Source organism: Papio anubis, chromosome 4 (assembly GCF_008728515.1).
Source record: "Papio anubis isolate 15944 chromosome 4, Panubis1.0, whole genome shotgun sequence".
NCBI classification, from domain to species: Eukaryota; Metazoa; Chordata; class Mammalia; order Primates; family Cercopithecidae; genus Papio; species Papio anubis.
Genome location: NC_044979.1, coordinates 87,986,029 through 87,999,695, shown reverse-complemented (window position 1 = coordinate 87,999,695; position 13,667 = coordinate 87,986,029). Strand labels below are relative to the sequence as shown.

General features: G+C 36.9%; 1 protein-coding gene across 11 annotated transcripts in view; it reads left to right on the top strand.

Moving 5' to 3' along the window:
• Positions 1–13,667, top strand: part of SNX13 (sorting nexin 13) — a 160,055-nt gene that overhangs the window by 73,617 nt on the left and 72,771 nt on the right. For all 11 annotated transcript variants that reach the window (XR_002521035.2, XR_645034.2, XR_002521033.2 and 8 more), the window contains one exon: positions 2,294–2,377. Coding sequence is in view for 8 of the 11 variants with exons in the window: in XM_017956876.3 (XP_017812365.1) it covers positions 2,294–2,377 (84 nt within the window). In the remaining 3 variants the exon portion in view is untranslated. The remainder of the gene's footprint in view (positions 1–2,293; positions 2,378–13,667) is intronic.

Sequence of the window (13,667 nt, the reverse complement as noted above, 5' to 3'; positions counted from 1 at the left end):
ATAGCAGATGCTCAGTCAGACAATCAGTTTTATTGCAAAAGGAAACCCATTTACCCTCTTGCTGGCTGTGGTGCATGTGCTACTGCAGCTTCTTGAAGATTAAGTTGACTCCTAAGAGCCACAAATGAAAATCTTCCTTGTTACATGAGGTTATTTAAAATAGGTAGGATTTTAATGAGCACATTTTTTTTTATAATAAATTTCTCTTTTAGGCCAGTATTTTATTTCTTTTTTGTTGAATCTAATTGAGCGAGGATAATTACAGACCATGCATTTAGCAAGTCAGTTTTTTTCCTTTAGCTCTTTCTTTGTTTTCTTTTGTCAGTAATTCTAAGATTTCTCAGAAGATACTTTGTTTAGATTAAATAACAGATGAAAGAGTTTTAATTTTCTTTGTACGGATACTTTGTATAGATTGTGTAAGTCACTGTATTTAAGATAATTGCTATTTAATTGCCTCTACTTTCTTGCCATTACTATGTTTTATTCCTTTAACATATGGCTTCAATGACTTTGTATCTTTTAGGCCCCATGTTTGACAAACAGTGCTGTCTTCTAAAAATTGGGGATCTTAAAGTAGGAATTATGTGGAAGTGGCTACTTGCTTGGAATATTTAGAGCTCTCACTAGGACCTTGAGTCATATGATTAGCCCTTGACTAACCAAACCCTTTAATGTGACAGATTAGGAGTTTTCTAGTACAAATCGACTAATTACACCAACTAATAAGAAACACATAATTTAATCAGAAATTTTCCCCAGGTGTTTTTTTCTCCTTTTGAAAAGAAACATTTGAAAAAGTGCGTGTGTGTGTGTGTGTGTGTGTGTGTGTATGTGTGTGTGTGAATTTTCTCCTAACAAAGTACATTTTAAAATTTGAACATGTGACCGGAGACATAGTTTGAAGGAAGGAATTACATACACAAATACAATTTTAAAGAAGTAGGAGATTAAAACTAACCTTGAAAGAAGCCATTTTTTGTCATTTCAGACTGTGAAGTGTCTCCAAAGACATTTCAGAAAATTACTGGCGCCTCCAAATCAGCTTTTTGGAAATACTGATTCATCATGGGGGTAATGGTTGGCAGAGACTTGTATAGCTTACAAAAGAGACTTGTACAGCTTACTAAAAATAAAGACCACCTTCTGTGAACTTACACGAGAAAATGGCACAAATAAATTAGAGATCTGGGAAGAGAAAATGATCCTTTAATTAGAAAAATTAAACATCCTGTTAAGCTTATTGTTATTTTATCTCCCCTAATATTCTTAAGAAATTAGGTTTCATAAATTTATATATTACTGGCACTAAAGGGTAATACCAGGTGAAATCATTGTATTTATAGAATCAGTACTAAATTCTTAGTTTCCTTTTTTCTATTCATTTATCAAATGCCTGCCCTGTTTAAAACAATGACCTTGAGAAGATGGGATGAGGAAGGTAAATATTTTTGAGGATAAATAATTTAATAGATAAGTTGACCAATTCCACTCATATAGAGGGTTCCTAGATAGTTGCCATCTATTAGAAAAATGTAAGACTTATAATTACAGAGAAAATATCAAGTGATAAATGCTGTAGATACAGGGCATGAGTATTTCAAGCATATTTCTGTTGGAATGATCAAGTTTTATTTAACAGGGTAATTGATTCTGCAGTCAGTTTTTAAAGGAAGGGCAGAATATTAATATATAGAAGCATAAACAACTGCAAAGAATGGGAAGGTAGATTTTAGAGAATGTCGAGTCAATTAACATATCTATTATTTTAAAAATGTTTATTAGGAAACTATTCAAACACAGAGAAGCATAGAGAATAATACAGTAGACATTTATGTACCAACCACCTAGATGTAACCAGTGTTGATAATGTACTATAGTTGCTCTGTTTCCTCCCTTGGTAGCAGTTCTAAAATCAGTGTGTATCCTTTCCTTTTCTTTTCTGTTTCTATAATTTTAATAAAGATAAATGAATCCATAAACACTGTTAGTCTTACATTTTGTCTTTTTAAAATCGACATCAATGCTAACATACTAGAGGTATCATCTTGCTTTATTTCATTCCACAGTTGTTACTGTGGAGATGTGTCCAAGTTGATACAGGTAACTTTATCTCATTTATCTAAACTGAGGCATAGTCATCTTTTTATAAGACTGTGTTGGTTATCAAGTTTTACTTGCATGTATATCATACTTTTCTTAAGTAACAGCATTGTGTTGGAATATTTACATTATGCTGTTGATTTGAGAAATAGATTAAATTTGTTTTTGTTTTTTACTTTTTTTTTTTCAGGAAATCCTTGCACGAGGAATTCTTCTTCCATTAATAAATCAACTCAGTGATCCTGATTATATTAATCAGTATGTCATATGGATGGTAAGTGCCTTTTAAAATTATAACTCTGTTTTAGAAATAATTTTTGAAATGGAAAAATACATTTGGGAGATAGGGTATTTAAGCAGTAATTTATTAAAGAAATTAAGTAGAATTGTTTCTGAAGTAATCTCTGTGTTTCCAATGTTTTTATTTGCTTATATTTTGAATGTGTTGGCCAAATTCTCTTTAAGAATTTTGTTGATTATCTTTCTTGCAGTTATGGTACTACTACTGTTTCTTTAAAAAAATAGAATATTTCACTACCTGTATGTATAGATGATGAATATTTTTAATGGCTACTATTTGATTTTTAAATACAAGTTGGGATTTGAACTACTTGACATGTAACTCACATTTTTACATTGTATAATGGGGAAAATATGGAGGACAGACAGTAGAATGAGAACCAGAAGATCTGTATTCTAGATGTTTCTGTAAGTTGCCTAGTGTCTATAGTAGTTAACTCAATGGTTTTCTCCTGTCAGACATATCAAAGACTTAGTGATTACTAAGTTCACAAGCCCTATTTTTTTTTTTTCTTTATAACATATACTTTTCCTTAATAAACTCATGGTCAAGGAAGAATTGTAAATGGGCTACGTTCTGGGAATACTTTGATAACCTACTTCTAGATCTTTGATTTGTTTTCTTAAATCTGGTATTTCTTCTCTACATTTGTCTTCCTTTAACTCAGTCTAGCTTTCTTAAGAAAGAATTACTTGATTGTTCTTTGATTTCCCTTAGGCATTGTCAGACTTGCCATAGTTTTATTTTTTACTCTATTTTTATTTATTTATTTTTGACGTGGGATTTCACTCTTCATCCAGGCTAGAGTGCAGTGACAATCTTGGCTCACTGCAGCCTCTGTCTCCCACTTCAGCCTCCCGAATAGCTGGGACACAGGCATGCACCACCACACCCAGCTAATTTGTTGTACTTTTGGTAGAAGCATGGTTTTGCTATGTAGCCCTGGCCAGTCATGAACTCCTGAGCTCAAGCGATCTGCCTGCCTTAGCCTCCCAAAGTGCTGGGGATTACAGGTGTGAGCCATCATGCCTGACTGCTATTGTTTTATTATTATTGTTGTTGCAGAGGTTTACCCTTTGACCAGGTTGTGGTACCTGCACACAAAAATTGTTATTAATTGTGTATTTCTAGAGCCTTTCCTCGAGACTGTGGAACTTGATTCTTCTTTTCCTTTGTGAACTTTTTTAGACTTTGCATTAGGCACTGTAAAAGCTTTGAAAATATACATATCTGCACAATTAAAAATATAATAAAATGGGTCTTCTTTGGCTAGGAATTCAACTCCTAAGAAGTTATTCTAAAGTGATAATCAAATTTGTGACAACCTATATTTAAAAATTTTGACAAGTTTTTAATATTTAAAAATTATGAATATGTGATAGTTGTACGTATTTATGGGGTGCATGTGATATTTTGATATAAGCATACAATGTGTAATGTTCAAATCAGGATAATTGGGGTATCCATCACATCCAGCATTTATCACTTCTTTGCATTAGGAACATTCCAGTTCCACTCCTGTGCTTTTTTTGAAATATACAATAAATTATTGTTAACTGTAGCCACCCTGTTGGGATACTGAATAGTAGATCTTACTCTTTCTGTCTGACTGTGTTTTATACCCATTAGCCATTCCTTTATTTCCCTTCCCAGCCTCTGGTAAAGAAACATTATTTGGCACTGTATCTCCATGAGTTCAGTCTTTGTTTTGTTTTTAGTTCCCACATATTTAGCCTACTGTGCATGGTTAATTTGACTTAACATAATGTCCCCCAGTCAATATTTCATTTTTTTATGGCTGAATAATAATCTATTTTGTGTATGTACCATGTTTTGTTTATCTATTTCTTTACGTATTTGCCAGCATTTGTTATTCCCTCTCTTTTGGATAAAAGCCATTTTAACTGGAGTGAAATAGTATCTCATTGTAGTTTTAATTTGTATTTCTATGATAATAAGTGCTGTTGAGCATTTCTTAATGTTGTCTTTTGAGAAATGTCTATTCAGATCTTTTGCCCATTTTTAATGGGATTATTAGTTTTTTCCCTATTGAGTTGTTTGAGCTCCTTATGTGTTCTGGTTATTATTTCTTTGTCAAATGGGTAGCTTGCAAATATTTTCTCCTGTTCGATGGATTGTCTCTTCCCTTTGTTGATCATTCCCTTTGCTGTGCAGAAGCCTTTTAGCTTGATGTGATCCCATTTGTACATTTTTTGCTTTGGTTTCCCTATGCTTTTGAGGTCTTATATAAGAAATCTTTGCTCAGACCAGTGCCATGGATTGTTTCCCCACTGTTTTTTTCTAGTAATTTTATAGTTTCACATCTTAGATTGAAGTCTTTAATCCATTTTAAATTGGTTTTTCTATATGCTGAGAGATAGGGGTCTAGTTTCATTTCTCTGCATATGGATATCCAGTTTTCTCGGCACCATTTATTAAAGTGACTTTTTCCCCCAAGACATATTTTTGGCACATTTGTAAAAAATGAATTTACTATGAATGTGTGGGTTTATATCTGTGTTAAATTTGAAGTCAAATAATGTGATGTCTTCAGCTTTGTTCTTTTCTGCTTAGGATTGCTTTGGCTATTCTGGGTCTTTTGTGGTTCCATATAGTAATACATTTTGGGATTATTTTTTCTATTTCTGTGAAGAAAGTTATTGGTATTTTGAAGAAAGTTATTGGTTTGCTTTTAATTTGCAGATTGCTTTTTGTAGTATGGACATTTTAGCAATATTGATTATTCCAATCCATGAACATGGAGCATCTTTTCATTGTTTTGTGTCTTCTTCAATTTCTTTTGTCAGTGTTTTACAGTTTCCCTTGTAGACATCTTTTATTTCCTTGATTAAGTTTATTCTTAGGTATTTTATTTTATTTGTGATTATATGGGATTACTTTTCTTGTTTTCTTTCTCAAATTGTTCAAATAGAAACACTATTGATTTTTGTATGTTCGTTTTGTATCTTGAAGCTTTACTACATTTGTTTATCAGTTATTTTTTGTTGACTTGTGTTTTAGTCATCTTACTAAAGATATGAGTGGTTTGTACACCACAGTTGCAGTGTTATTCTGTAGTTGTCTGTGTACTTAGTGTCAATGAGTTTTATACTTTCAGATGATTTCTTATTGCTCATTAACATGCTTTTCTTTCAGATTGAAAAACTCCCTTAAGGATTTCTAGTAAGACTTGTCTCGTATTGATGAAATCCCTTAGCTTTTGTTTGTCTGGCCAAGACTTTATTTCTCCTTCAGAGTTAACAGATAAATTTGCCGGATATGGTATTTTAGGTTGGAAGACATTTTTTTTCCTTCAGCACTTTGAATGTATGAATGATCCCACTCCCTCCTGGCCTGTAAGGTTTCTGCTCAGATGTGTGCTGCCAAATGTATCAGAGCTCCTTTGTGTTATTTGCTGCTGCTGCTGCTGCTACTGCTCCTTCTCTTCCTCCTCCTCTTCCTCCTTCTCCTTCTCCTCCCCCCTCTCCTCCTCCTTCCCCCTCTCCTCCTCCTCCCCCCTCTCCTCCTCCTCCTCCTCCTTCTCCTTCTTCTTTTTGCATCTTTTAGGATTCTTTATTTATCCTTGACCTTTGAGAGTTTGATTTACATGCCTTTGGTCATCTTATTTGGATTGAATATTCTTGGTGTTTTTCAACCTTCTTGTACCTGGATATTCATGTTTTTTTCTGGGTTTGAAGAGTTCTCTGTTGTTATTTCTTTGAATAAACTTTTAACCCAGTCTCTCTCTTTATGTTCTCTTTAAGGCCAATAAATCATAGATTTGCCCTTATGACACTGTTTTCTAGATCTTGTGGGTATGCTTCATTTTTTTCAGATTCTTTTTTTCTCTATGTATTTTCATATAGAGCCTGTCTTAGCTCGGTTCTTCCTTCTGCTGGACCAATTCTGCTGTTAAGATACTCTGATGAATTTTTCAGTTTGTCAGTTGAATTTTTCAGTTCTAGAGTTTGTTTGACTTTCCCTTATTATTTCAGCCTCTCTTACATTTCTCGATAGAATTCTGAATTCCTTCTCTGTGTTATCTTGAAGTTCTTTGAGCTTCCTCAAAATAGCTCCTTTGTATTTCCTGTCTGAAAGGTCATATATCTCCTTCACTTCCAGAGTGGTCAGTGGTGCCTTTTTTAGTTTCTTGAGGTCATGTTTTCCTGGATGTTCTTGGTGCTTGTAGATGTTCTTTAATGTCTGGACATTAAAGAGTTAATTATTTATTTTAATCTTCTCAATCTGGGCTTATTTGTACCATCCTTCTTGAGAAGGCTTTTCATGAAGTCAAAAGGGATTGAATGTTGTAACCTAAGCCTATGGTCACTATACTATTTCAGCGCTAGTGGGATCCCTAAGCCCAGGAATACTATGACTCTTGGAGACTCCTTAGTACACTGCTATGATGTACTTTATTAAGATAAAGGAGAATTCCCTAGGTTACCAGACAAAGTCTTTCATGCTCTTCCCTCTCTTTCTCTTAATTACAAAGGGTCTCTTTCTGTGTAATGCTCCCTGGAGTTGGGGAAACAGTGACATGGACACTGTCATGGTCACCATAGCTGGCACTGTGCAGAGTTGCACCTCAAGCCTTGCAGAGCAGCCCAGTACTGGGGCTTGCCTAAGGCCTGTGGCCACTGCTGCCTGGCTGCTGCTGCTATTTATTCATGGCCCAGGACCACTTTAGTGAGCAAATTGTGAATTCTGCTAGGGACTGGGTCTGTCTCATCAGGGCAACAGCTTCCCTTCTGGCTAAGGGTGGGTCTAGAAATGCTGTCCCTGATGAAAGATGTATATTCTTGGGCTTCAGGAATCTGCCTGTTTTTTTGTTTTACTGTGGCTGAGCTGGTACCTAAGTTTTAAGATACAGCCCTCTGTATTCCTCCCTTTCCTTCCTCTAAGTGGAAGGAGTCTTTGCTGGAGTTACACTGCCTGGAAGTGGTGGAGGGATGACACAGACACTCTATTGGCCACCATAGCTGGTGTTACACTGGGTCATACCCCAGGTCAACTGACCGCTGAGAAGAGTGTATGTAGCACCAGGGCTTGCCCTAGGACTGCAGTGTTTGTGGCCTGACTGCTACTCACCATTTATTTAGTGCCCCAGGTCACTTCAGCCAGCCTATAGTGAAGCCACCTGGATTCGAGTTATTCCTCCTGAGCTGAAGAATTCTGCTCTGCCTCAGGGCTGGTGTAAATGCTCTTTCTCTGGGTGCTAGTGGAATTCTGTCCTGTGCCATGACAGAGCAGTTCTCAGTTTCAAAGCAGAGTTCTATACTCACTTCACTCTTTCTCCCACAAACCCACAGATTCTCTTTCTGTGCTGTGCTGTCCGGGGTTGAGGGGAGGGATGGTAGAGGCAATGCAAGACTGTCTTTCCTACCCTTTTGAATGCCACTTTCCTTGATATTATGCTCAAACCAGGTACTGTGATCACTCAACTAATTTTATGGTTCCTAGGAAGGTGCATGGACAGTTGTTTAATATGGTGTTCCTGTGGGGAGGATGATCGCTGGAAGGCTCTACTTGGCCAACTTGCTCGGCCTTCTCCAATAATGTATATTTAAGACCATTCATGGCAGCATTTGTTATAGTAGCAAGAAATGAGAACAACTTAAATGTCCCAAATAGGGGATTAATTAATATATAATAACACATTGATGCAATTGAATACTATGTAACCATTTAAAATGATGATAGTATATCCTTATGAACTTGAAAAATTGTTCATATCTTTTGCATGAAAAAGATAACTAAAATTAGCATATATGTTAGATAAATATCCCATTCTTTAGAAAAATATATTTATCAATGACTATAATTCTCATAGGATATAGACTGAAATGTTAATAGAAAGGTAGTAATTTTTCTTAAATATTTCATTTCACTTGCAATGAGTATGGATTATGTAATAAAACAGTATTTTTTTAAGCGGTAGAAACTTACAGACAAAATTTATAAACATTTAAATTAAAATTAAGGGTGAATAGTAATAAAATTTGTTTAGTAATACAGAAAATGGATATTGTATACTAAACATAACTAATCAGGATATAATAATGTATGTTATTAATTCTGGTCCAAAAAAGGAAGCATGTTCAACAGAATGTTATGGTTATCTCTCACTCATGGGATTAGGAATTATTTTTATTCTCCTCTCTCTCTATACATATTATTTTGTAGTGTTCAGTTTTCTGTTCCTGAGCGTGTATTAATTGCATTAACTGTAATTACGTATATAGTAAAAACATTTTGGAGCAGCCTTAACCTATATTCTAAAAATATTTCAAACTGTTGGAGGCAGCAAATAGCTGAATTACTGATGGTTCTGCAGAAACCTCACTTCTTGCCTCCTCAAGAAAGAATTTGAGAAGCGCAAGGCAGTAAAAGAGACTGAGGTAGGTTTCAGAGCAGGCATGGAAGTTTATTAAAAAGCTTTAGAGCAGGAAATAAAAGAAAGTACACTGGAAGAGACCCAAGTGGGCACTTTGGAGGTCACGTGCCCTGTTTAACCTTGATCCTATGATTTTATGTACTGGTCCACTTCTGGCGGCTTGCATCACTCTTCCCATGATTCTTCCCTTTGGGTGGGCTGCCCTGCGTGCACGGTGCCCTCCTTACACTTGGGAAGTAAGCACACGCAGTGTGTTTAGGAAGTTGTACACATGCCCATCTGAGACTTTCTTCACTTTTCTGGGGGCATTCCACTGGAAGGTCATACTCTGTCATTTTGTCTCTTAATGCTCATCCTCGAGCTCACTTGATTATTTCCTGATATTTTATTGGAAGCTAGTTACCAATTTCAAGTGTTTTTATCTGTTTGGGAAATTGCCACTTCCTGGTACCTGTGACCAGTGATTACTTTAGTGTGACAACTGTGGACCATCAGGAAATTGCCTTTCCCTGGTGTGGGCTGCAAATTATTTTTAAAGAGGCAGTGTGATAACTGCCAAACCCATCACCTGATGGCTGCCTGACATTCCTGGCAGTGTGTCCGGAATTGGTGGGTTCTTGGTCTCACTGACTTAAAGAATGAAGCCGCAGATTCTTATGGTGAGTGTTACGGTTCTTAAAGATGGTGTGTCTGGAGTTTGTTCCTTGAGATGTGCAGACGTGTCCAGAGTTTCTTCCTTCTTGTGGGTTTGTGGTCTTGCTGGCTTCAGGAGTGAAGCTGCAGACCTTTGCGGTAAGTGTTACAGCTCATAAAGGCAGTGTGGACCCAAAGAGTGAGCAGCAGCAAGATTTATTGCAAAGAGCGAAAGAACAAAGCTTCCAGCGTGGAAGGGGACCCAAGTGAGTTGCCCCAGCTGGTTTGGGCAGCCTGCTTTTATTCCATTATCTGACCCCACCCACATCCTGCTGATTGGCCCATTTTACAGAGAACTGATTGGTCTGTTTTGACAGGGTGCTGATTAGTGCATTTATAAACCTTTAGTTGGTCACAGAGTGCTGATTGGTGTGTTTACAATCCTTTAGCTAAACATAAAAGTTCTCCAAGTGCCCACCAGATTAGCTAGACACAGATCACTGATTGATGCATTTACAAACCTTGAGCTAGACACAGAGTGCTGATTGGTGTGTTTACAAACCTTGAGCTAGACACAGAGCACTGATTGGTGTATTTACAATCCTTTAGCTAGACATAAAAGTTCTCCAAGTCCCAACCCGACTGAGGAGCCCAGCTGTCTTTGCCTAGTGAATCCTGTACCAGGGCTGCTGGTAGAGCTTTCCGTCAGTCCCCCGCCGTGTGCCTGCACTCCTCAGCCCTTGTGCAGTTGATGGGACCAGGCGCCCTGGAGCAGGGAGCGGTGGCTGTTGGGGAGGCTCCGGCCGTGCGGGAGCCCAGGGGGTGGGGAGGGTGGGGGTTGGGGGTGGACTCGGGCTCAGGCATGGTGGGCTGCAGGTGCCAAGCCCTGCTCAGTCGGGAGGTGGCTGAGGCCCGGTGAGAATTCAAGCACAGCTCCGGGTGGGCCGACAATGCTGGGAGACCCAGCACACCCTCAGCAGCTGCTGGCCCAGTTGCTAAGCCCCTCATTGCCCGGGGCCAGCAGCACCGGCCAGCTGCTCCAAGTGTGGGTTCCGGCTGCGTGCACCATGCGCCGCCCCAGTTCCCGCCCGCGCTTCTCCCTCCATACCTCCCCGCAAGCAGAGGGAGCCGGCTTTGGCCTCGGCCAGCCCAGAGAGGGACTCCCACAATGCGGTGGCAGACTGAAGGACTCCTCAAGTTTGGCCAGAGTAGACGCTGTGGCCTGAGGAGGTGTTGAGAGCGAGTGAGGGCTGCTAGCACGTTGTCACCTCTCAGCAGGGGTGGGTTGAAAGGGGTGTTCTCCTGCCTTGCCATATTTTTACTTAATGAACAGGAATGCAATCTCTATTGTACTTTGCAATAAAATATCAGGAATAAAAATATCTGTGCGTGGTGGTGCATACTTGTGGTCCCAGCTACTCCAGAGGCTGAAGTGGGAAGATCATGTGAGCCCAGGAGATCAAAGCTGTAGTGAGCTGTGATTGTGCCATTGTACTCCAGCCTAGGCAACAGAGCAAGACCCCATCACACACACACACGCGTGCACACACACACACACACGAAAAGTCACAAATAAATGGAAACACATACTATGTTCATGAAGTGACCTAATATTGTAAAGACAGCCATACTCCCCAGAACAATTTACAGATTCAGTGCAATTCTTACCAAAATCCCAATGATGTTTCTTTGCACTTCACCCTTCCTGATTTCAGAACCTATTACAAAGCTACAGTAATTAACTGTATGGTGCTGGCATAAAGATAGAAGTGTAGACTTAGTGGAACAGAGTAGAGAACCGAGAAGTTCTCATATGTGTACTCAAATAATCTGCATGGGTTTGTATCAAGGCTACAAAATGGGAAAGAATAATCTCTTCAGCAAATGGTATTGGGAAGACAGGATAGCCACATGCTAAAGGATGAAGGTGTTCCCTTAACCTTGCCCTACATGTAAAAACTCAAAATGGATTAAAGACCTGAAACGACAAAACTCCTAGAAGCATATGTAAGGGAAAAGCTTCTTAGATTTGACTATGATTTCTTTGATATGATACCAAAAGCTCAGACAAAAATAACAAAAATAGTGAGTGGGAGTGTATCAGACTAAAAAGCTGCCCAGCAAAGGAGCAATCACCAGAGTGAAAAAGTACCCTATAGAATGGGTGAAAATATTTGCAAGCCATATATCTGATTAGGAGTTAGCATCCATCATATATAAAGAACTCATACTACTCAACAACAGGAAAAAGAAAAGTATTTAAAAATGTGCAAAATATTGTAATGACATATCTCGACGGAAGTTATACAGATGGCCAAGAGTGATAGGAAAAGATGCACAACATCCCTAATCATTATGGAAATGCAAATCAAAACCATAATAGTAAATGAATTATCTTACACCATTTGGTCACTATTAAAAGAAGAAAAACAAAATAACAGGTGTTGGCGAGGATGTGGAAAAATTGCAGCTCTTGAGCACTATTTATGGAATGTAAAATGGTGTAGACACTTTGGAAAACAGTTTGGAGGTTCTTCTCAAAATTGTTACTGTATGATCTAACAATCCCACGTCTAGGTCTCTATTCAAAAGAATTGAAAACAGGATCTTAAAGGGATATTTGTGTAATCATGATTGTAGTATTCACAGTAGCCAAGAGGTGGAAATTACCTTAAGTGTCTATCAACAGATGAATGTGTAAAGAGAATGTGGTATACACATACAATAAAATATTATTCAGCCTTACAAAAAAAGGAAATCCTGTATATCCTACAACATGATGAACCTTGAGAATACTGTGTTAAATGAAATAAGCTTATCACACAAAGACAAATACTGCATGATCCCTCTTTGAGTAGTCAAACTCTTAGTAAAATGTTGGTTGCCAGGATCTGGGAGGAGAGAACATACAGGATTTGTTGTTCAGTGGAACTAGAATTTCAGTTTTCAAGATAAAAGATCAGAGAAATGTTAAAAACAGTGTTCTGATAGTTTATACCACTGTTAAAATGTTTTAAGGTGATAAATTCTATGTTTTGTGTTTTTGACCACAGTAGAAAAAAGAAGGAAATGAACAAATTGTCTTTCAGAGTTTTGTTATAATTTTGCCTTTCCAGTAGCAGTGTTTGATAGTTCTGGTCTTTCCACATTCTGATTAACATTTAGCATTGTCAGTCTTAAATTTCAACTTCTCTAGTACATGTGAATTAGTATTTTGTTGTGGTTACTTGCAGTTTCTTTATTACTAATGATACTGAGTATTTTTTCCTGTGATTATTGGCCTGTTTTGTATCTTTTTTTCCAAGTGCTCATTTTCTCTCCTTCTGTTTATCTTTTTTAAATTGATAATGTAAGAATGCTTCATGTATTCTACATAGAAGTTCTTTATCAGGTATATGTATTGCAGATATTATTCCCCAAGTTATGACTTGTTTTTTTTTTCTCGTTCAGTGATATCTTTTGATGACAATTTAAAAATTTTGATGAAACATAATTTCCCAATTCGTGTTCCACAGCTAGTATTTTTATAGTCTTCTCTAGGAAATCCTTGTTTATTTGAAGATTACCAAGTTATTTGCCTATGCTAAGTTTTATAATTTTTACTTTTATATTTTGTTCTATGATTTATCTCCCATTTTTTATGTGTGTGAAATACGACAGTTTAGATTGATTTTTAAAATACAGATATCTAGATATTCTAGCACCATTTGTTGAAAAGACTTTTTCATAAAAGTTATTTCCTTGGCACCTTACTAAAATATCAGTTTGCTATAATATGTTTGGTTGTGATTTTGGACTGTGTTCTTTTCTGTTACTCTCTTTGTGTACCCATATGCAAATATCATACTTTCTGATTACTTTAGCTTTATGGTAATATTGAAATGGGACAGTATGAGTCTTTTACAGTTGTTCTTTTTCTCTAGGATTGTTTTGATTATTTTCCACATAAAATTTATCAAAGGTTTAGTTTTTATTAAAAACGTATTAGAATTTTAATTGTGATTACATTGAATCTATAGATGAATTTAGGAATAATGGATATTTTAACATTTTGTCTTATCTAGGAACATGGCATCTCTCCATTTATGGAAGCCTCTGTAATTTCTCTCAGCATTGTTTTGTAGTTTTTAGAGTTTATGTATCTTTCACATTTTTAAAATAAATTTTTATAAATATTTTATGTTTTTGATGCTGTTATGTGATTTGTTTCTTGATTTATTTTTCAGATTGTTT